This window comes from Dufourea novaeangliae, unplaced genomic scaffold, assembly GCF_001272555.1.
Source record: "Dufourea novaeangliae isolate 0120121106 unplaced genomic scaffold, ASM127255v1 scaffold56, whole genome shotgun sequence".
Lineage (NCBI taxonomy): Eukaryota > Metazoa > Arthropoda > Insecta > Hymenoptera > Halictidae > Dufourea > Dufourea novaeangliae.
This window is the reverse complement of record NW_015373942.1, coordinates 4575423-4598943: the sequence shown is the minus strand read 5'-3', so window position 1 is coordinate 4598943 and position 23521 is coordinate 4575423. Positions and strand designations below refer to the sequence as shown.

At 33.5% G+C, this 23521-nt stretch overlaps 5 protein-coding genes across 6 annotated transcripts; 2 read left to right on the top strand and 3 right to left on the bottom strand.

The window, feature by feature from the left end:
• The first annotated feature begins 2274 nt into the window (after positions 1 to 2274).
• LOC107185783 (AP-1 complex subunit beta-1) lies at positions 2275 to 8646 on the top strand. Of its 2 annotated transcripts, none has more exons than XM_015573541.1 (9): positions 2275 to 2388; positions 2997 to 3167; positions 4584 to 4829; positions 5366 to 5626; positions 5714 to 6821; positions 6895 to 7153; positions 7827 to 8178; positions 8257 to 8442; positions 8526 to 8646. In XM_015573541.1, the coding sequence occupies exons 1-9, from the start codon at positions 2281 to 2283 to the stop codon at positions 8598 to 8600; spliced, it is 2766 nt and encodes a 921-aa protein (XP_015429027.1). In that variant the 5' UTR covers positions 2275 to 2280; the 3' UTR covers positions 8601 to 8646. The 2 variants fall into 2 exon arrangements, with proteins under 2 accessions (XP_015429027.1, XP_015429026.1); XM_015573540.1 differs by having other exon boundaries at positions 8251 to 8442.
• A 286-nt stretch (positions 8647 to 8932) lies between these two features.
• LOC107185825 (40S ribosomal protein S27) lies at positions 8933 to 10159 on the bottom strand. The gene is made up of 2 exons (XM_015573592.1): positions 9965 to 10159; positions 8933 to 9266 (listed from the first exon to the last, which is right to left on the bottom strand). The coding sequence occupies exon 2, from the start codon at positions 9263 to 9265 to the stop codon at positions 9008 to 9010; it is 258 nt and encodes an 85-aa protein (XP_015429078.1). The 5' UTR covers position 9266; positions 9965 to 10159; the 3' UTR covers positions 8933 to 9007.
• Positions 10160 to 11260: 1101 nt separating this feature from the next.
• On the top strand, positions 11261 to 12571 carry LOC107185786 (malignant T-cell-amplified sequence 1 homolog). The gene is made up of 6 exons (XM_015573545.1): positions 11261 to 11340; positions 11421 to 11573; positions 11639 to 11739; positions 11852 to 11985; positions 12077 to 12144; positions 12440 to 12571. Exons 1-6 carry the CDS (start codon positions 11330 to 11332, stop codon positions 12519 to 12521), a joined length of 549 nt encoding a protein of 182 aa, XP_015429031.1. The 5' UTR covers positions 11261 to 11329; the 3' UTR covers positions 12522 to 12571.
• Positions 12572 to 12661: 90 nt separating this feature from the next.
• On the bottom strand, positions 12662 to 16078 carry LOC107185785 (SWI/SNF-related matrix-associated actin-dependent regulator of chromatin subfamily E member 1-like). The gene is made up of 10 exons (XM_015573544.1): positions 15654 to 16078; positions 15529 to 15575; positions 15376 to 15456; positions 15055 to 15261; positions 14900 to 14984; positions 14689 to 14811; positions 14379 to 14551; positions 14202 to 14303; positions 13946 to 14134; positions 12662 to 13891 (listed from the first exon to the last, which is right to left on the bottom strand). Exons 1-10 carry the CDS (start codon positions 15715 to 15717, stop codon positions 12827 to 12829), a joined length of 2136 nt encoding a protein of 711 aa, XP_015429030.1. The 5' UTR covers positions 15718 to 16078; the 3' UTR covers positions 12662 to 12826.
• A 1379-nt stretch (positions 16079 to 17457) lies between these two features.
• Positions 17458 to 19101, bottom strand: LOC107185849 (vacuolar protein-sorting-associated protein 36). The gene is made up of 6 exons (XM_015573621.1): positions 18898 to 19101; positions 18640 to 18835; positions 18202 to 18563; positions 17981 to 18145; positions 17690 to 17905; positions 17458 to 17631 (listed from the first exon to the last, which is right to left on the bottom strand). The coding sequence occupies exons 1-6, from the start codon at positions 18991 to 18993 to the stop codon at positions 17458 to 17460; spliced, it is 1209 nt and encodes a 402-aa protein (XP_015429107.1). The 5' UTR covers positions 18994 to 19101.
• Positions 19102 to 23521: the final 4420 nt, after the last annotated feature.

Sequence of the window (23521 nt, the reverse complement as noted above, 5' to 3'; positions counted from 1 at the left end):
TGGTAAATTAACAAAAAATACATTTATTAACATTTTACAGCGCTGATATACGTATGTCGAGACGACAATGACGATTCTATAGCGATTAGATAGCGACTGAAGCGACTTTTTTGCCTCTTTTGTCAAGCGGAACTGAGCGGAACTGTCATGCAATTGACGCAAACGGATGCGCACTGATGTGCACGATAAACTTTCCTGGTTGTATGTTTTCCTCGTCTATTGTTAAAATGGGACTGAATGGGACTAGATAACATGTTTTGATATACCCTTATATTAATACCAGAGCTGTTAATACTGATTAATACTTAAATATGAAACGATCATGAAGTTGCCATACGAGCACATACGAGGTAGTTCATAGTTCAAGATCATAGAATAAAATTTTACGTGCGTTGGTACACCTGTATCCTGAAATGCCAGATGACTATGTCGTTTTTTCGTTTTTTATAGAAACTAAGTACCACCACCGACTAGGTATAGAATAGACCTATCATCCAATGCGTTTTTCTGTCCCACGTTCATAGGGCTACGTAGCCCTGTTACCATTTTAGTGTCAATACCCGACGTTACCGATAAAGCATGAATTCTGAGTATTATTAGCACAAATGAAGTGTTATATATTCCATTCATATTACGTGTATCTATATGATTTCACGAGAATAAAAATATCCGATGCTTCAGTTTAAGGTTAAGGGATAAATATGACAGTCATGAAACATGAAACGGAAAAGTATATATTTTTTCACTTAACTACAAGACAATTTATTCTAAATGCATCGTTAATGGACATTTTACTAATGTTACTTTTTACATGTTCTTGTTTTATTCGTTTTTATATCTTGCTTTACATTTGTATATTTGTAACAGATAAATTCAGAATAGATGTAGTTTCATAAATAATTAATTAAATCTACCTTTTGACCGGCGGCTTACAATTTCCCTTGCGGGAAGCCTTACCATAATGAGCCATCTCGTAGCCGCGGGATTCCGGGAATCGGGTGACGTCACGGCGTGCGAGCGAGAGCGATAGAGCGAGCCGCGGTACCGGTGCTCTCCGTCGGTGTGACGCGTGCCGAAAAATTTCGGTGGTCTATGGGGGGAAGTATGCGAGCGAGAGAGTACGGTAGAGCGTGCCGCGATATCGGTGCTCTCTGTCGGTTCAAAGCGCTAGTGACGTTGCGAACCTGGCCGTACTATCTGGTGTTTGGGTCGTTCAAGGAGGAAGGTCGTTCAAGCCGGCAAAAACAATTCGACACGAACAAAGTTTGTTCAACTGTTCAACTGTTGAGCTCGAATGGATTTAACGTAGTTCACAAATTCACCGTTCTCATAACAGGCAGCAGAAAATCCCTGACTTTTTACACTATCGGTATTTTAGAACATGAGACACGAAGTCCCATAAGATGATAGGTCTATCCTATACCTCGTTGGTGGTACCACCAAATGTTGTAATTCGGCCACCAATGACCACTAAACGATTACGCATCGATTGAGCATTTAAAAAACTGAATCCGGCGAAAAAAACAAATTTTCGGCTAACTTCACAGTCAAATTTTGATGACTTAATTATAAAAGGACGCGTGACCACCAAATGTTCTAATTAGGCCATGAATGACCACCAAACGACCACCAATCGATTGGGTATAATGAAACGTTAAAAAGTTAAAGATGTCCGGCTAACTTCACAGAGGTAAAAACGTTGGTGTGGGGTATGCTGGGTAGGACTGGTAAGAGAGATGTATGCAATGTATGGATCCATTGTGTGTATTTAGTCCATGGTTGAAGGGCGTTTTGCTTCAGTAGCTGTCAATGTTCTGTCAAAACTAGATTTCTTTTATAATTGTTGACCATTTAACATAATCGAGGTACTTCAGAACGAAATATTTTTAAGTAGCATTACTATCTTTCAATTCATGTAAATATTAAAAATTAAGACTCTACGATTTCACAAGAATGTAAAAAAAAAGTGTACATACCGACATTTTTAACAATATAGCACTATTACATTGCATACAAAAGATCTCTATTATTATTATATTCATAAAATTGTAAATGACTGCATTAAGTAGAGATGTTTTTCTGATATATTAGATTCTGAATAGAGTTAGTAGGATCATACTATATATCTTAAACATTGATCCTGTCATGGTTTGCTATATTGGAACCTTATTTAATTTTGCTACACTGCTGCACTCGCACTATATAGTTGTTTCTTTTTCAGAGTATATACTTAATCTTTTGCATCATAAATTTCTGAAATAATTAAATAAGTAATTCAAGATGACAGATTCAAAGTATTTTACCACTACAAAAAAGGGTGAAATATTTGAACTTAAATCAGAATTAAATAATGACAAGAAAGAGAAAAAAAAAGAAGCTGTGAAAAAGGTTAGTTAATTTCCTTCATTTAGTTCTTTACTTAATAAAAGTGGATTATGAAAAAACACTATAATCTAATATTGATTTCATCTTCTTTATCAATACACATGTACTTTATTCATAGTTATTAAATAATCTAATGCAATTAAAAAGGTAATGTATTTTTGTTTAAATAAGTTGTTTAATTAAACAATGATATAAATTCTTGTTTAATATTACAGACCGCACGACCTATAATCATTTATCATTTCATAAACATCAAGTAAACAAATCTGTTTCATGCTGCGCAAAGAAAAGGATGACTGAAGACCTTCAAATAAATTTCTAAAACTTAAAATTTTTAATGATATTACAATTCATTTGTTAAATTACTTTGTAATTTTTTTTCTATGTAACTAATTTCATTAATCTATTCGTATTTTAAAATTTTATTTCACTAAATTCAATATAAATTCCATTTATATTTTTATAATTTATTTAAACACTATAACATTGTTATTTTTGTGATTTCACATGTTGACAATTATTGTTATTATTATTATTATTACAGTCTTTATGTTTCATAAAGACATTCTACCAATTATTAGTTATTTAAGTATAATGTTAATTGTGTTTAGGTCATAGCTTCCATGACTGTGGGTAAGGACGTATCAGCACTCTTCCCAGATGTGGTCAACTGTATGCAGACAGACAATTTGGAGCTGAAAAAGCTGGTGTATTTATACCTGATGAATTATGCCAAAAGTCAACCAGACATGGCTATCATGGCTGTCAACACGTTTGTCAAGGTAATGTAGCTTAGAAATTTAATAAATACCTATCATGTTTTATTAATGCACTTTTACCCTTTTATATATTTTAATGACACTTGGATGATGTTGAGAGTCTCTGTCTGCAAAGAGGCAAGCTGGAAAATATTTTAAGTAGAAGTTTCCCTAAGTTATGTATGTTTCTTTTTTCAAAATAAATTTAATATTAATTTTACAGCCTGCCTCACATCATGTACAGACCGTGCTTTGCAAATTATATCAGTTTGCACAGAGCTGTCTGCGTTATGGGACGGAATGTACCTTTTGTTCTCTCTAAATGAACTGCTTATTTTTCAAAGGGCACGAGACTGGAATTTGGCTAAATAAAATATAATCCATGTTATCTCTGCATTTAGAATTAAGAAGTAATTCATTCATAATTTTTATTGATCTGTCGTGATACCATTATGTTATTACCACCAAATTCCAGTATCTTTTTTCAGTTTAGTTCAGCATAAGAAATAAGAATGGAACTATTAAGGTTGTAATACTTAGCAGAATAATAAACAAAGGTGTGTCAATAATTCAATAATGTATATGTTAGTCCTTGAATATTAATGCACTAGTATACTTTGTGCTGTATTTCAAAGTGGAGCATGGAACTTTTTCTACAAGTCACGAAAATTGTCATATACAAGTCAACAGCTTATAGAATCCTGTATAATAATGACACAGCTATCTATACATTTAAGAAAGATGTAATTGGTCTTTAATGAAATATGTTTGAAGGAGCCTCAGTGTTTAACAGCGAAAATTTATTCCTTAATCACAGACGTCTAATGTGTAAACAGCATGAAAAAACCAATTCCCTAAATGTTCATTTTGTATATGTATGATTGCATTATAAATTGCTGCTTGTACGCAGTGCGTATTTACACTATCTGCACGGCAAAGTGTTTTATTCTTTTCGGAACTTTACTATTAATTAATAAGTGTAATCAGTGTTCAGATTAACATTTCTTAATGCGATTCATCATAAACACATGGATGTACATTCTTTAATGTTTCAATAGATAACATGTAACATATTTTTATGCGCATGACATTGAATTTAATACGAGAACCTGCAATATAATTTTCATTTGTATATCATTATTATGAACGAAAGAACTATACAATAGAGAAATTAAAAAGGAAATCTCGTGCTCTTTAAAAAATGAACAGTTCCGCATCACATAACATTAAATGGTTGATAAGTATAATATTTAACAATTAATCAAAATGGTGACGGTGACCAATTTGACCTTTTTCGTTCTGACACGCAAAAGGATCTAGCGACATCTCCGATGATAAAGGTACCATACCACTTTCTACTTCGTTAAAATTCATGGGTTGAGATAGATAGCCACTGCTGTGACTAGACTTGAATCCCTGGCTTGCCCGATTTTTGCGCAGGACTGCGAGGACCCAAATCCGCTGATTCGTGCATTAGCAGTTCGCACAATGGGATGTATACGCGTGGACAAGATTACTGAGTACCTCTGTGAGCCACTGCGAAAATGCCTGAAGGATGAGGATCCGTATGTTCGTAAGACCGCAGCTGTATGCGTAGCCAAGCTTTATGATATTAATGCAGCTTTAGTCGAAGATCAAGGATTTTTGGATCAACTGAAAGATCTTCTATCAGACAGTAATCCTATGGTAAATAAATGTCTCATGCTTACTTGTTGTTTACATATTAATATGAAACACGTTCTCGGACAAAGAGATAGCAAACTTTAGATTTTTCCTGTTTTCTTAAAATACACAAAAGAAAATGCACATTTAGTACATTATGTATATTATACATCATATTAAGAGGAAATTTGCTGTAAAACATTTTGAATACATATTTAAATACAATATTATGAGTATCATACATCTATTAAATGTTTTAATTTGGATTTATACAATGTTTGGCCAAGTGTACCCAATATTATAAAGATTGACTTTTTTGCATTTCTATTTTTTTAATTAACACATTCGATATTAATGTATTATTACAAAACTATTTCCAAAAACCGGCAATGCTCACGTATCTTCTATATGTGACTATATGCTGTGTCATCGCTAAAATGGTGGGATATTGTACGATTCATATGCTGAATTATCGGTTTCGAATGTGTTAATTGCCCTCTTTTTGTGTAAACAATTTTATCCGAGAACATACGTGTATTTATTTCTTCAATTCTATTTAGGTTGTTGCAAATGCGGTGGCTGCTCTTTCGGAAATCAATGAAGCAAGTCCAAATGGACAACCTTTAGTTGAAATGAATGCACAGACGATTAACAAATTATTAACAGCTCTCAACGAATGTACAGAATGGGGTCAGGTATTCATTTTGGATTCGTTGGCGAACTATTCACCTAAAGACGAACGCGAAGCACAAAGCATCTGCGAAAGAATTACTCCACGCTTAGCTCATGCTAATGCTGCAGTTGTTCTATCTGCTGTCAAGGTTGCGTATCAAATACAAATAAATACTTCAATTAATAAAGTCATATCGCGTGACTGAAATATTAAAAATATCTCCTTTCATATTCAGGTATTAATGAAGTTAATGGAAATGTTACAATCAGAGTCGGACTTTGTTGGTACCTTAACTAAGAAATTAGCTCCGCCACTTGTAACTTTACTTAGTTCCGAACCGGAAGTTTCATACGTTGCGTTGAGAAATATAAATCTTATTGTACAAAAACGGCCAGATATCTTAAAGCATGAGATGAAAGTTTTCTTTGTCAAGTACAACGATCCAATTTATGTTAAACTTGAGAAGTTAGATATTATGATTCGTTTAGCATCTCAAGCTAATATAGCTCAGGTTTTATCCGAGTTGAAAGAATATGCCACTGAAGTGGACGTAGATTTTGTACGAAAAGCTGTAAGAGCCATCGGTCGTTGCGCCATCAAAGTCGAGCCTTCCGCGGAACGCTGCGTTTCAACACTTCTGGATTTAATACAAACAAAAGTAAATTACGTTGTCCAAGAAGCGATCGTTGTCATAAAAGACATTTTCCGAAAATATCCAAATAAATATGAAAGTATAATTTCAACTCTTTGTGAAAATTTGGATACGCTCGACGAGCCAGAGGCACGCGCATCTATGATATGGATAATCGGAGAATACGCTGAGCGAATTGATAATGCTGATGAACTCCTTGAAAGCTTCTTAGAGGGATTCCACGATGAAAATACGCAAGTACAATTACAGTTGCTTACAGCAATAGTTAAACTATTTCTTAAACGTCCTACGGATACCCAAGAATTGGTTCAGCAAGTTCTTAGTTTGGCGACACAAGACTCCGATAATCCTGACTTAAGAGATCGAGGATTTATCTACTGGCGGTTGCTTAGCACTGATCCAGCAGCTGCCAAGGAAGTTGTACTTGCTGAAAAACCATTGATTTCAGAAGAAACAGATCTGTTAGAGCCTACATTATTGGACGAGCTGATATGTCATATTTCAAGTTTGGCATCTGTGTATCATAAACCACCTACTGCCTTCGTTGAAGGTAGAGCAGCTGGTGCTAGAAAATCATTGCCTGCTAGAAGTAACTCGAGCGAAGATTCAGGACAACATGCAGCACAACTTCATGCCCAAGTTATTCCTGCTCAAGACTCTCTAATAGGTGATCTGCTTAGTATGGACGTTGGTGAGTAGTTGTTGATTACTGTATTAATACTTCGATTTATTTCGTAAACTATACAGCGCATTAACTTTCACAGGTGGCTCAACTATAGTTAATCCAACACCAACTTCTCAATCGGGATTAGGTATGGACTTGTTAGGAAGTGGTTTGGATGGAATTTTGGGTGGTACTGATACCGCAAGTACTGCACCAGTAGTGTCTCAAAGCACAACCGGACTTCTTGGCGACATATTTGGTTTTAATCAAGGACTTACCTCTTTCATTGCACCAAAGGTTAATTGGTTACCCGCAGAGAAAGGCAAAGGACTTGATATATGGGGAACATTCTCGAGAAAGTATGTACTATTAACTTTTAAGGAACATACCCTTGTCTGTCTCTAATTCCGAGTACTTTTGTGGAATGGTAGTGCACTGATGCCTGTTAGGATTCACAAAATACTATGTGTAGACACTCAATAATTTTAGAAATATAAATAATTACGACAATGTATCTTCATCATATGTTGAGGAGAGCGTTGCCAGAAGTAGGAAAAACATGGCCACGTAGGGACAAAGTGACGTACTTAGGGAGTAGTGGGGGTCGTATATTTGTGTTGGGGACGCGACGTCACGATTTCACGCAGAAGTCGTATTAGTATATATTTACATATAGCTCTATGTGACGTCACCTTGTCCCTACGGGTAGGGAATTCTTCTGATAACGCTGGTGTGAATGTCGATCTTTTTGATAAAGTGACAGTTACATAGACAGTTAAATGAGCTGCTGATGTGTTTAAAACGTGGAGCTCATTATTTTTTTTAAGTTTTAGTTAATTTTACTCACTGATTTGCAAATTACTTCAAATACTTATATTTCACAAATTATCAAGTGACTACACCTAATATGTTATGGATAGAAACAGAGGTCGGTATACAACCGTCTTGCAAACATATGTCAAAATCATGTTCATTCTGTAGTATATAGTAAAATATAATTAAAATAAATTTTTTAACGTTATGTTAAAATAGGAACGGACAAATTAGCATGGATATGACATTTACAAACAAAGCAATGCAGCCTATGGGTGGTTTCGCGATACAATTAAATAAAAATAGTTTTGGTTTAACTCCTGCTGCGCCATTACAAGTACCAAGTCCTTTAAATCCTGGCGCTAGTATAGATACGAGTGTAATCTTATCTACCGCCGGTGCCGTACAACGCATGGAACCTTTGAATAATCTTCAAGTTGCAATAAAAAATAACATTGATATATTTTATTTCGCTTGTATCGTACCCATGAATGCATATTTTACGGAGGATGGACAATTAGATAAAAGGGTATTTCTTAGTACTTGGAAGGATATACCTGCCCAGAATGAGGTGTTTGACAATTTTGTCTCCGATATTATTCAGTATATTAGTCGAAATATATAATTCATATTAATTTTATAGGTACAGTACACATTAAAAGGAGTAATGCTAACTGCAGATCAAGTTGTCCAAAAAATGCAACAAAACAATGTATTTACAATTGCCAAAAGAAATGTAGAAGGTCAGGATATGTTGTATCAATCTCTTAAATTAACAAACAACGTTTGGGTATTAAATGAACTGAAAATTCAGCCAGGAAACCCAAATGTCACCGTAAGCTTGTTGTTTTCAATCGAATATTTATCATATGTGAAGAAATATTTTATAATGTACTTGACTATTTATTTTGATTACAGTTATCTTTGAAGTCACGTTCCGTGGAAGTAGCAGCGGGCATATTCCAATCGTATAATGCAATTTTACATTCATAAGTAGTAAATTAAGTCATTTAATATTGAATTTATGAAAATCATATTTCGCGACCATAATCCGATGAATTGTTTAATGCAGATCACTTATGTGTATAATTTATTTGATCAGTAGTTATCCAAAACGTTTGTTTATATTTTATTATAAACATAAACGGACTTAAGATATTGTTAAATTTACCATAGAGGAACTGAATGTAAAATCGAAATAAAGACAAATTGTGTTAATAATATTTCTACATTTATTTTATTGCTTAAGATGTAGAAATGTACAGTTCAATTTTATGAACCAAAATTACACAATACACACAACACAGGCACAACAGAACAAGATGTTTATATAGTAATTATGTTTATTTCTTGAATATAAAGAGAAATGTGTACATTATATTGTCTTAATCATTGTGATATTAGCATTGAACCTTCCTTCTGAAAGAGCAACCTTCAGTTAATCGTGCTTTACCACCTGTGGGTGTGCAGAGTATCGTGCGACAACCATCACATTCCACTGATATTTGTGCATGTGAGAAGATGGTTTTGATGGCATAACATCCAGGGCATTTGACATCCATAAAATAGCTATTTGGTTTCTGCACAAGCCTCTTCAATTTATGTTTCCTTTTTTCTTCAGCTGGACTTGGATGAAGAAAATCTTTAGCAAGGGGCATTCTGTAAAAATGAACAAAATTATATTTGCTGATACATTACACGTTTACATAAATATATATATATATATTCATTATGTATATGTTTTCACAAGTTTCATGTTTGCACAACATGGTGCAGTTCAATATGCATTGAACATCAATAAAACCAAGCTCCTTCTACCTAATTTAAATAAGTCAAATTGCAAGTAAAAAATAAATATAAAGCTTTAGGATTAAATGTTTTATCGATCTAGAATTTTAACACAAATTGTATTGTAGTTGTAGCTAAAATCCAGTCACAGTTACATGTATATAACTATAATACTAAATGTAAAATGAGGAAAGAGGAAGGTAGTATGTGCAATACAACCTAACAAAAACTTATCTAATATAATTGGAAGAAGTAACAGATGATATGATATGTATACAATAGATCATATAAAAAGTTTAGAAATGTCTATAATGTACTACAAGGACACATGATATAAAATTACTTTATATGCTGTATTATAATTTATGTATAAAAACAAGATAATATTACAGTAATTGTATAAAGTACTTCATGCATTCCGCCTTAAATAGTATTACAATGCAATGCCATTGCGTGACTAGATGCAATATAAATATGTACGAAAATCAGAAATTTTAAAAGAGATCAATCTATTTTCATTATGCCTATAAAGAATACATATTAGAATTTAATTTTACGTATCTACTTACGTGATTGCGTATTTATTTCACTTTAAATTCAATAATTACACACTTAACCACGTGTTCGCGTAACAACGTTATGAACTGAAAAGGATAGGTTCCGACAGATTTTAGACCGACAAAGTCCCCAATAATAATTCATTGTAGCCAACTCATACAATTGACATTACTAAATCATAATATTTTAGATCATTGCTGATATTATATTTCTAATACGAATGTTTAAGATTTCAATTTATATTTCATTTATATGTACGTATATACAGTACTACAGTAATGCAGTATTGTCCTTAGTAGTATGTCTGTCCCTAGATCCGCCGACGAGCGGATATATATATATATATATATATATATATATATATATATATATCGATCATGGCTATCACAGAGACGGCGGTGTATTTATTTGAGCTCGGTGCATTTTATAGAAACAATAAATGTTTCGTGATATTTAAACAATACAGAACTTCCTTTTTACTCACAGACAGCCACTAACGGCAATAAATACACGTTACGCTAAATTCTATATAATGGTGACAACTTAAATTCGTACATTGCTTATTTCATTTCCATTGGGGTATTTATAATGTTTTGCGGGAAATATTTCAATGATGAATCTGAAGCAAGAAAGCATGCAGTTAAGATTATGTTTAAATTAAAAGATCATAATTTAATTGAAAATGTATTTAAATTACAATATTCAATTAATGATAAATTTAATTGTCTCTGTATAACGTTTAGCCGAAATCATCATCGTGATAATTCTTGAAAAAGGTTGATTTTTATGGTCATGCACGCCCGATGATTTGTGAATACCACTGTGTTATCGTTACGACAGGCTTGTAGAATAATAGAGAGGACCGCTCCATTCTAAAATAATATTAATAAAATCAATAATGCCGAAAACAAAGGATTGTGAAAACAATTTTCTGTTATGTTTTATTTCGTTTCTAAGTGCTTATTTCCCCTGAGAAGGTTACCTGTTTTTAATGGACTACCTTGTGTATTATACAAGTTAAATTTCTGCTTTTATTATGTTAAATTACGAGTCGCACAAATTTAGGGATAAAAGTTTTTTTTATTATACTAAAAATGAAAGAATCTTATTATTTCATTGTTCATTCAAAAGTATTCATGCATGATACAAATATTATGTGTAAATATGTGTATATTTTGATTCAAAAGCATGTATGCACCATACGAGCCTGTAGTATAGTATATATAACTATACCGAACTATACAAAGTAAGGTACACCGGCTAGCATCGAACTTGTTATAGATCAACATTCATTTCAAGAATTGTCTGATTGAATGTATCATTTAGGTGTCAGTAATTCGTTGACGTGTAGCATTGTTTTATAAAAAAACAGGAAGATGTTTAAAAAGTATGTGTGTCATTACGTCTCTTAAGAAAATATAACCTTTATTTGCTAATAAATTTAGGTTTCATTTAATATTCTATTAGATTTGACGAGAAAGACAGTGTTTCTGGTATACAACAATTAAAATCATCAGTTCAGAAAGGAATTCGTTCAAAACTCTTGGAACTTTATCCTCATTTGGAGAGTCACGTGGATGCTATTATTCCAAAGAAGGAATCTTTTCGAATTGTAAAATGGTAAAACTTCTTAAACGGAAATTTGTTAATAAATGATTACATGTATATTTATTTTTTCATGTTAGTCATGATCACATAGAGATCATAGTAAATACAGCAGGAGATCTTATGTTTTTTCGTCAACGCGAAGGACCTTGGATGCCCACTTTAAGATTATTACATAAATGTGAGTGACACATTCATTTTTGTAATAAAAATTTTATAGAAAAGAAATTATTAAGGACGTATATAGTAATGAATTGTGTGTATATATTTATATATCTAGTAAAAACTTTTAGATCCATTTTTTTTACCAATGCAACAAGTTGATAAAGGTGCTATCCGGTTCGTTCTTAGTGGAGCAAATATTATGTGTCCAGGTTTAACGTCGGAAGGTGCAAAGATGACATCTGTAGAAAAAGGAACAGTTGTTGTATCCTTTTGTTAAAACACTTTAAATTATATATGTTATTTGTCAATGCTAATATTTGTTAATCTATTAAGTTCTTAATTTAAGAATATAGGCTGTTATGGCTGAGGGCAAGCAACATGCTTTAGCTGTTGGTGTTACTACATTATCAACTGAAGACATGTAAGTAACTGAGACATATGTTATTTAGTAAATATACAAAGTACCCTCGCGAGCACACTTGGCTTCCACTAGGGAAAAAGTAGTATTGGGAAAGGGCCTCCTAAAATTTGATATCGGAAATTATTACAATTTATGCCAAATTAACATTCAATTTAACATTTATTTCAGTACTTGAAATAAATTTACTGAGTGGTAGAAGACTGTCCTTCTACGTCACTTTTTCCCCTAGTGGAAGCCGAGTTTGCTCGCGGGTGTACATGAAGTGCTAGGTGCCTTATAATAATGTAATTTGCAGTGTTAAAGTGAACAAAGGAGTGGGTATAGAAAATTGTCATTACTTGAACGACGGATTGTGGCAAATGAAACCTGTGAAGTAAAAGACTGATTGTACATTGTTGAAGATTTAATAATGTGCGAAAACATCTTGTTCATTGTACAAATGTGTTCTCCGATATCTCCGAAAGTTACATGTCATGCTGTGACATGATGGTTCTAATCACAATATCGCTACTCGAAATAAAAAGAAGATTAATAATGCATTTTTATTGTACAAACTGGATGAACTTGACAATTCTTATTGTAACTGATTAAATGCATTGATATTGTTTGAATGTAGTTTTACAGTTTACATAAATTCAAAGGAATTCTATAAATAGACATGTGATTATTAAAAAAAGAAAAATTAACCAGAACCTGATTTAATATCTACTTGGCTTTCTTGATTCTCTGAGGGAACAGAACGTTCGTTTTCGCAATGTCCTGATGCCGGGGAGTAAGATGAATTATTAGCATCGGATGTTGGTGCAGAAGCAGTGTTTAAACCAGGTACACTGTTATTAGCAGTATTATTTTCTCCGACGGCATGAGGAGATTGTGGATGATAATGTGGACTGTGCGGGCTATGAGGGCCATGGGCATGAGGACGACCCATAGCGTGTGGCGAGTACTGTGAATATGGTTGATGGTAATATGGATGTGCATATTGAGGGTACGGCTGATGGTACGGTTGCTGCTGTGAATAAGTATAAGATGGATGCGGAGGTCTTGGAGCTAACGGAACATTCTGAGCTTGTTGGGTTGGTCCTGGTTGATATTGTTGACCATAGCCTTGATTTGGTGGAATCATCTGAGGGGTATGTGGATTAGAAACAGGTCCTTGAGGTGGAAGCACCTGTGTTCCTTGGGTTCCTTGTCCTCCTTGATGTGGTGGCATCGAATGATTGGCGAGCATTCCTTGTTGGTGAGGAGTATGTTGCACAGGTGGAGCTGGCGAAGAAACTGGAGGCATAGTTGGTGCATTTGCAGTTGCACTTGTATTAACAGGTACACTTGAATTCATATTAGCTGGCGCTGCTGTTGCCGTAGTAGTAGACTGTGGTTGCTGTAAAGGAGATTGTTGCGGCTGCGGAACTGATTGTTGTGGATGTTGTTGATGAGACTGAGGTAGTGGCTGTTGTGGTGGTTGTGAAGGCGGTGGTTGCTGCTGCTGCTGCTGCTGCTGTTGTTGTTGCTGCTGCTGCTGTTGTTGTAATGATGGTGGTGGCGGCGTTTGTTGCTGCTGTTGTATTGGACTAACAGTCCCACAATACATTCCAGAATTGGATGCGTGTTGATTCAAATTTCCCTGAACTAGCGGAGGTTCAGGTTTATTTTCAGTGTATGGTGGAGAAGATGCTTCTTTCTTTATTTCATTTGTAGTCTTTTCAGTCCCATTCGGTTTTTTATCTAGTGCTTCGTTTTCAGGAACCTACAATAAATAATAAGGAATGACTGTTACAATTATAATTCCACAGTTGCTTACATCGGATTGAGTTTCATCATTGACAGGAGCAGGCGTTGGAGTAGGTGTTGAGTTTGGTGTTGATTCACTTGATGCTGGTCCGTCTGAACGATTTTCTTCTGTTCCTTTTAATCTATCTCGTCTAAGAGCTTCATACTGTCGTTCTACCATTTTGTTAAATGTGTCTTCGTCTACTGCAGGTTTACAGTGCTAAAAAAGAAAATTTTATATTTTATTACAATAATCACTTTAGTAAAAAGAAAAAGTAGTGTCTTACTTTTTTCAATTCTTCTTGAAATATTTCACTTGTTTCAATAAATTTACGTTTCTTCGCTTCAAATTTTTCTTCTATTTGTTGTAATTCAGCTTCAAGCTTTTTCTGCAAACATTTATCAATTCAACATGAGGATTGCAATAAGTACATTTTTTTTGCTTATTCAATAATGAATGTTACCTGATGCATTGTTAATGATTGTACTTGGCGTCGTAATACTTGCATACGGTGTGTAGTAACAACAGAGCGAACATCAGGAACTACTGTATCACTAAATATTTCATTAATAAGACGATGATTTCGGGTATATCGAGAATATGCAACATGTTTCACTGAATATCCATCGTCTTGATCTGTAAAATAAAATAACATGTATAATTCTATGTATTCTACATATATACAGTCGCATAAAGTTCATAATATTGTTTAAATTTAAATTGTTTAGTGAGAGTGGTAACTTATATTCCAACGTAACAATATCCTTACATACCATCATCATCTTCTGCAGGTAAGATGTCTATTCTTCTATCCTGAGCTGTCTGACCTTTAGTACTAACTGATGAACGTTCATGACTCTCTCGATCATCATTACTTTGTTGTGCAGCACACATTGCTGTTAAAAAAATGTAAGATATATTTAAAACTATCCATAGGATAATCTACATTTGTACATGTAAGAATTATAAATATGCACTATTTACCAGATTTTCCTCTATTTTTGGCAGCAATGTAAGCTAAGTATGCAGGTGAATTATGATAAGTTTTTAAGCTTTTTTCATACTCAACCTGTTTAAAATACAGAAACATTATTTTTCTTTATTTGGTAGTTATATCAAAATATCAATGCTCTTTATACCTTTTCTGCTTCATACATTTCAATAAACTCTGTTTTGTCTTCTTCTGGTAGGTCTCTCCACATTTGACCAATAATTTTCCCAATTTCCCATAATTTTAATTCTGGATTCTGAGCTTTCACTTGGTCCCATACTTTTCTACTATATCTCATATAAGGCATAAGAGGTTTCTCTGGTGGCTTAGGTGGTTTCGGCATACGCGAGTCAGCCTGTTTTTATAATACACATGTTGATTTATGAATTACCTTTTATCACACTTTTAACTTTTGTGAATATAGTTTCAAATGTTTGTCTTAATTTTAATTTGAAGAAAAAGTACATACATTTGTATTTTTTCCAACTTTTTGTGGTGTAAATCCTGGATGGCTATGAGGTGTTTGTACAAATGGGTTTGGTGTATCTTTCTATAAATTATCAGAAGAATTAAGTATACATTTTAGGTATCATCACACAATTTCAACTGAGGTTTCACTTACGCTATTTGTTGAGCTGTTACTACTTCCACCAGAAGCTCTAAGACGTTCTGTAATGTAAATATTTTGTGACATATGCACTTATTGAAGAAATATATTAGATTAAGTAACAAACTGATAATGCTTACGATTCGATGCAACGATGTTTGATGTAGCCATTGCTACTTGTTTGTAGTTTGGTGGTAAAGCCATTTTATGTGCAAGTTTAAAAAAGTTTTATTTCTTTTGAGTATTAAAGAAACTTTTATTTTCTTCAAGTCCTAACGACCAACGTTCATAATAGATGAATATTAATGGCTCTTATATCGTTGGCGGTTGAAAGAGAGTCGGCTTCAAGCCTTCTGAATCTCTCTAAACCGTGCTATTGTGTACACGACCGTTACGGTAGGGTACTTCTTCTAATTTCAGAGTATAAGGTACTATTTTTAGGCTAGTCTTAATCTCGAACTGTATTGGTGTAGTTGTTGTTACTTTCCGTCATTTTTTAGTCACATGAATGGTAAAACTGTTAAACAAACAGCATTTTTAATAATTTTCATTCCATTCCGGCGTTGTCACCTTCTTGTGATGAGTACATTATTGCCAACCTCTATGCATCAATGAACGCATGTCACTGCATGTCACTATGATTTAATGCATCGATGCTGAATACATTGCTGGTTGGTTCCCAGCGTTCTCAGGGAAATAGTGATTCAGAGTGTTGAATTGTTATATGGAAGAACTTACAATAAAGACGAGGTATAAAATTGGACTTAACATCTAATACATTTTCGTGGCCTAATATTTCTGGGGGTCCTAGCATCATTTCCATTTAATGTTAATACCCGAGTCCTAGCATCATTTCTAATTTAATGTTAATACCCGACGTTCCTGAGCAACTGTAGTATTATTAGCATGAATAGAGCGTTATATGCTTAGTTCATATTACGTGTGTCTAATATGATTTGGCGGGAACATATGCGATGCTTCGGTTTAAACTTTAAAGGATGAGACAATAAACTGCAATAAACCATTTAACTCTATATGTACTACCGTTAGTATAGAACTCAATGACACGACCATACACATTCATGAAACATGACGCGCGGAAAAAGTCAATGAAGTCGGTGGGAAATAGAAAATTCTTGCGATCGATAAGAACATACGACACTTTAATAAAGTTCAAGAAATCGAATGTATATCTGGCTATTTTATTAAATGAATTTGTTCTCTTCACACGAACCTATATGAAGATTATATTTACTTTCCTGTCTTAGTTTTATAACTCCAGATCAGGGTAGCAGGGCTACAGGTACTTGGAAAGTTTTCTAAAATCAATGTGCAATAATACATTCTTGTAGATCCTCATTAAATCTTAATTCAAAACATTACGATCAATGACGACTATTGATACATAATATTATATTCACGTTGTTTCATAAATAATCTAACACCGTTGAACTTTCACAAATGCCTTATATAGTTAAGGACAAGTTATGTCATATGTGTAGAAATTTTAACATTTTTTATTTACAAATGTTTACACATACTTATTTATTCATATACAGGTATTTTGTCGAATATTTAGCAATTACATTTTGGTAGTCTTATATTAATACAACCATTGTTCTAAAGCATTTTTGTGTGCACTTACAAAGTTTTTTTGTCTTTCTTTTTGTTTTATACAAATCTAAATTGTAATCTGAAAGATGATCGTGAGACAATTAAAATGGATATTAATTTTAAATTAAAGATGACGAATTTTTTAATCTGTAAATTAATGTATTGTTCACATTTTTTAAAATATGTAACTTTGATCTCTTTCATGCATGTAAAATGTAAAGGCATAAAAAATATATGAACTTCTTATAACGGATATTATAACACAGATAAAGTATGCCTGTTTAAAAGTTAGCACATTCTTATAATTATATGGCAATAAGATAACCAGTGTTAGTCATTTCCCTCCAAAAATAAATTAGGATAAAATCTTAAAGCTTCAATTGTGTCATCCCTACATGCTTTACCATATTTTTCTGTAACTAATAATCGTTCACGAGCTAGAAGAACAGATATACCTTCTGATTGTGCAAGTTCTTCTGCTGTTAGAGACCCTCTGTCCTTTATCTATAACAGAATGATCGACTCGTATTGTCTGTAAAAATTCTTCTAATAAAATACTTACCAAGTTTGCAATGACATCAACTATAGCAATATCATTATGAGATTGAATTTGAAGGACCATAACTCCACTATCAAAAATTCTTAATACTATAGGTAAACCTAAAGGTGCTAATTGTCTACTGGCATTTAATAGATCCTCTGGTGACAAAAGCTCCATGCCTCTAGCTCTGTTTACACGACAATAAACATCTGTTAATGTCATCATTCCACCAACTTCCTATAAAAAGTACTTAATCAATTATACTATAAATTTGTCATTTTTTGATTAATAGTGATTATTAACTATATTGACTTTAACAGGTTCTTCCAAGATATTTGCCAGTTGTTTTGCCAACTGCTTGAAATATTCATTACTGCTCTTGTATGCATCTCGAGTTACAGGGTCATCAATGCCAAGACTCATTAAGTAGGATTTAAATCTGACTGTTTCATCCTCCGTGATGTCTCCTTGTCTCTCCTGCAATGGTCTTTGATTATGAATGTCAATTTTACAAAGTAGCAGTTGAGAGTCACCCGTATTTTCGTTGAGATGGTTTTCGATATGGAAACCATGTCTTTGGCCATTTCCATAAGCTTCTTCAGATCTTGGAAAGCCATTGATATACTATCATCTGTCGCTTTTTGTTTTTCTCGAAGACTTCTTTCTATTCCTATGATGCCTGTTCTGGTTTTTATTTGTGGAAGTGGTTTGGCATTGCTCCGACTATTTTGCATATCAGTAGTAGAATAAATTATCGGTGTAATAGGCATTAACTCCCACATTCGTCTCATAATAGCATCAGATAAATGTAGAACAAAGTTTGGATCTAATCCTTCTTTGAATGATAACTTTATGTAACTATAAATGCTATTATCCAATGGTCCAGGCATCTTATCTATGAGAATGAACAGTTATGTGAAACTATTTAAATCAACTTTTAGAAGTATTTTTCAAGTATGATCAACACATACCACCTGGAGCCTCAGAGAGGTGTATAATAACTTTTTTTCTACGTCCGAAAGAAAATGGACCAGGAGCTTCTTCTTCAAAGAAAATAATATGACAAAGTGATAGCGAAAGGCATGTTTGACCATCAGATATGTCACCAGGTTTTCCCCAAAGAATTCTGTGGGTTGTAAGTACTAATTCACCACCTTCAAAGCTTGTCTGTCAACAAATAAAAGGTTACATTTTATTCTATTAAAACAGTACAATTACATTAGATGTACCTTGTTGTCGCCATCATATAAGCGTACGCTGACATCACAACGTACATATTTCTCATTCGGGAAGAATCGAGCTTCAATGTATTCAAATCTATTCATTGTTTTTTGAGGTTAAGGCTAAAGGTAAGTGATTCTCTGAACGACTTGTAAAAAAGTTTGTACGAACTTTAAGTGGGTCTACCATCAATTCTACTGTGTTCGAACCGTAAAATGTCTTAGAATTCTGTACGATTTAATTTGTCTTGTTTAGTAATCGCATATCTTCGTCACAGACGAGGTATATGGTATAGCACGGGCTGTTAACTCCCATTAGAATAGTGTGGTCAGTCATAAGCTACCGAGTCACATCACCAATGGTGCTAAAGTCGCATTTTTCGACACATGTACTTCTATGTAGTGCTATGTAGTCGGTGGATAAAACACGTTTTGGCGGTGGAGGGAGTTCAAGCCAGGTATGTATTTTTTCCACAAGAAAGGACGACTTCATTTTAAAGGCTAAGAATAAGTATTATGTTTTATTTTTATATAACTTACATGCAAATGTATTTTTCCCTTCAATATTACTTATTTTTTAGATGAAATGGTGCAACCAGAAGATGGCACATCTCTGACTGCAGAAAGCCAGTTTGAGGAACTGGGTAAGTTTGTTTATATTATAGAATAAATCAATTTTTATGAAACTTATGTGTGCACATACTTATAGTCATTTTCACTTATTTTTCAGATATAAAGCTGTCATTTGATGAATGTGGCGTGCATGATTGTGTGTGCAAGATGGCTAGGGACTATTATGTAAAAAAGTATAAAAGAATGTAGTATGCATGTATCGTATGTATTGTTTGTGTTATACAGTATACAGTCCCTTATTTCCTAAATTATTTGAAACACGAGAGTTTTCTGGTATTTCAAATACTTTAGCAAATAACTGACTGTATACTGTATGTATGTAATGTAAAATTTTTAGCATGAGAGTGAGTGACTGGCGACTACTATGTGGGATTGTGTATGGTAAATTTTTTGATTATAATAAATTTGTTATTAGTTCGAAATTTTAAATCTGTATTACATTTATTACATATTTTCTCTATATCATGTTAAATTTTGAGCGTGACAGTGAGTGACTGGCGGTTACTGTATGGGATCGTGTGTGATAAATTTGTTATAATAAATATAATGTTAGTTGTTTGCAGTTTTAAACATGTTTATTAAATTGCGAACACCTAATATCAAATTTATTATAACTCAAATTTATTATACAGGATCTCATACAGTAGCCGCCAGTCATTCCCTGTCTCGTCTATTATAAATCGTTCCGAAATTCAAACGCGTCCCGGATATCCGGTACTCGTTTTAGTACAGAGTCACATCACCAATGGCGCTGCAAATCGACCAAGAAAAACCTCTGAGTTGCACACCCGTGCCTAACATCTTATGGGACTTGGTGTCCCACGAAAATCACGCTGATTCGAGCGCACTCTACATAAAAGTTTCCGATTTTAGGAACTACGTTGGACACCATGATGACGCACAGAACGCCCGGCCTAAACGACAGTTTGACACATATATATACAATGTATACAAGTAGGCCCGGTATAAATAAATATATGCTATTATATTAATCTAACTATTACGAATACGAAAAAATATTTTATATAAAAGAGTTGTTTTATTTAATGGAGCAAATTTAATAGAATGTTTGAATTTTTTTTTATTGTTATTTACAGAGATTTTAATTTACAGAAAATTATATTGCATGTTAGGTCTATTCTTATATCTCGTCTGTGATGGAAGCTCGTTTATTGTAGCGTTCATGATTATAGAGGGCTAAATTTCCCGGTATCTGCATTAAGCGAGCTCTAATTACGTAGACTACGTGTTCGACGTAGCTATACATATATTCTCCCACATGTAGATTTGTAAACTATTTATGAAACTACATCTATTCTGAATTCATCTGTTACAAATATACAAATGTAAGGCAAGATATAAAAACGAATAAAACAAGAACATGTAAAAAGTAACATTAATAAAATGTCCATTAATAATGCGAGGTCTATTCATATATCTCGTCTGTGTCTGGACTCTGTAATCGAAGATTCTTGCTCGACTATCTGTTGATAATATTACTGGCATCTGATAAATTTAATTTTATGGACAGCTAGAAACGTAGGGTACGCAAGGAAATAATGTGTAGGCTACTTACATACAGGGTGTCTCACCTCGGGTAGTACAACCGGGCATGAGGTGATTTTATAAGAAAAAATGAGTTGAAGAAGAAAAAAAGCAAACAGGCGATCGCAAAATTTACATTTTTTAAAAAACATTCCTCATTCAATCGATACACGGGCTTCTCAAACTATAACCAATTCATTACAATGCAATGTGAATTCAGTATGAAGTCTTTTCTTTAAATTCAACTATAGCTTGTAACCTGCACAATTACACAAACGTAAACACACTGTTCAATTAAACGTTTCAGATTGTAAATGAAAGGAAATTTTAGTGAACAGCATATAAATTATAGAAAAATTATAGAAAAATTATAACAAGACAGTTGGTATTGGTAATCAAATATTAACAGATTATGAATTTTAGGCAGTTTTAATCACTTCGATGATTCAAGACATATTAGAATGAAAATTTTATCAAGGACTAGTAATGTCTTTGTACTATCTTGGATTAAACGTAGAATGACATTGTGGAGTCGGCTGGTGATCCCAGCAAATAAGGAAAGCATATTGAACTCAGACCAAAGCAGTCTAGATGACTAGTCTAGATAGCTAGTAGATATAAACCATTTAATGTACAAAATTAATAATTCTTTGGTTATAATTTCTGTAAAATGGACAGTTGCAAAATGAGAATTTGCATAAACATCTACGGTTTAGCCATTAATTCCCGAACGCCCCAACAGAAGTATAAACAAATCTACTTCGTCGTTCACGATTCGCGTTACAAAACGGTTTTTCGTACATTTGTCCACGCGACCGCAATTAAAATCAATTACTCGTTACATTCCGCTTCCCCCGTGGTACAACATGTGGAACCGGGCGTTCCACAAAAACGTTTCGTAATTTTGTTGTCGCGTAAACCGTTGAACGCGTCGAAACTGAAGTCGGCCGGTACCTAAAGGTGTTTCCTTAAATGTTATTATGGTTACATATGTACTAATTGACGTCTATTTACATCTGTGGATTTAGTTAAATTATAAAATAAAATTTAAGTTAAGCATTCACCCTAACATAATTTTTATTTTAACAATCTATAGTTCGAATTTTTGTCGTGATTACAAGAAACATTTTGGTATACATGGTGAGTAGAAATATGTACATCGCGATTTTTCGTGAGTAGAAATACGAACATTTAGTACATTGAATTCAATTAGTCATTAGTAATAATTATACATCTCGAAATACTATTCTTAAATGTTAATTTATTATTAATCAATTACTTTGCAAATGTATACAACAAAAAAATTTCTCACACCTTTTTTATGACGAATAAACGCTTAAATGAGTAGAAATTTTGGGATATTTACCTTAAATACGTATTTTCAGAGGAAATCCATTTCATTAACACATATGTCAGAAATTAATACATTTTTTCAATTCTGATTAGTTGCAAGAGTTGATAAACGCGGTGTATTGTTTTACAGTCAGAATTGAAGACCTAATAGTTTATAATTATTAATTCCTCATGATGATTTCAAAAACTATTACGAACGATATGGAAAGCGTACGTTTTCTCACGGTGACGTTTCAAACAGTAAGATAAATTGATCAGGACGTTGTCTAATTAGAAACTTCCAACAAAGATCAGTGAATATGGAAACAGAACTGCAGTACAATTACCGTGCAACACTATCCACAGAGGAATTCGATTTAACGAGAGGAACTACAATACAACACATCGCGTTGGAAACTGGAAACACGTTCCTTGAACACGAGAACTCGCGGATTTCGATTCGAAAATTCCGGTTCCGGCTTAATTACACTTTTTTTCTGTTCTTCAGTTTACTCTGTATAAATTCTGTCAAACCTCCCTGTCGAAAACACGAGATTCCCCACTCTCTTATTTTATTGTCCGATCATGAACGACCGATGTACGATATACAGTCTTGGCCAAAAGTATTAGGCATCCTATAAAATAAGAATTTTTAAAAAATATTTTTGTACTAAGAAAAATCAAATTATTCAAATTGTGAAAAGAATCATCTTTCATTAATGTTGTCCATATTTTTTTGGGCCAACCTTTGCCCTAATAAGCGACAATCACACTAATTTATTTCTTTATTCTGTTCTGAACAATAGAAAAATAAAAGGTAAGTTGATGTGTGTTAACAACGAGTACTGGCAGTAGGCTGTAACTTTTACGAAGAAACTCGAAATATAGACTATGGATCGGTCTTTATGGCTCAGTATAACTTTGTTAACTGTTTTAAAATTCCTTTGAAATGCCCCACAAAGGATGATGAACAACAGAAAGGTTTCAAAGAAATAGTTTTCGCAGTAACTATTTCTTCGCTGCAATAATAAAGGTGCCTAATACTTTTGGCCAAGACTGTAGATGGGTAACAAATAGACGCGCTGAGAGCACATGAAAACCAATCACCGGCTGTTTGGTGGAT

Coding starts and splice junctions, on each gene's coding strand:
- LOC107185783 (XM_015573540.1), top strand. CDS start 2,281: ATGACAGATTCAAAGTATTTTACCACTACAAAAAAGGGTGAAATATTT. Junction 5,627..5,713: donor TTGTTCTATCTGCTGTCAAG/GTTGCGTATCAA, acceptor TTTCATATTCAG/GTATTAATGAAGTTAATGGA. Junction 8,443..8,525: donor CAGGAAACCCAAATGTCACC/GTAAGCTTGTTG, acceptor TTTTGATTACAG/TTATCTTTGAAGTCACGTTC.
- LOC107185849 (XM_015573621.1), bottom strand. CDS start 18,993: ATGAATAGATTTGAATACATTGAAGCTCGATTCTTCCCGAATGAGAAA. Junction 18,836..18,897: donor TATATGATGGCGACAACAAG/GTACATCTAATG, acceptor ATTTGTTGACAG/ACAAGCTTTGAAGGTGGTGA. Junction 17,906..17,980: donor TCTTGGAAGAACCTGTTAAA/GTCAATATAGTT, acceptor TACTTTTTATAG/GAAGTTGGTGGAATGATGAC.
- LOC107185785 (XM_015573544.1), bottom strand. CDS start 15,717: ATGGCTTTACCACCAAACTACAAACAAGTAGCAATGGCTACATCAAAC. Junction 14,304..14,378: donor AATCATTAACAATGCATCAG/GTAACATTCATT, acceptor AAATGTTTGCAG/AAAAAGCTTGAAGCTGAATT. Junction 13,892..13,945: donor ATGATGAAACTCAATCCGAT/GTAAGCAACTGT, acceptor TATTTATTGTAG/GTTCCTGAAAACGAAGCACT.
- LOC107185786 (XM_015573545.1), top strand. Junction 11,574..11,638: donor TCTTTTCGAATTGTAAAATG/GTAAAACTTCTT, acceptor TTTTCATGTTAG/TCATGATCACATAGAGATCA. Junction 11,986..12,076: donor TAGAAAAAGGAACAGTTGTT/GTATCCTTTTGT, acceptor TTAAGAATATAG/GCTGTTATGGCTGAGGGCAA.
- LOC107185825 (XM_015573592.1), bottom strand. CDS start 9,265: ATGCCCCTTGCTAAAGATTTTCTTCATCCAAGTCCAGCTGAAGAAAAA.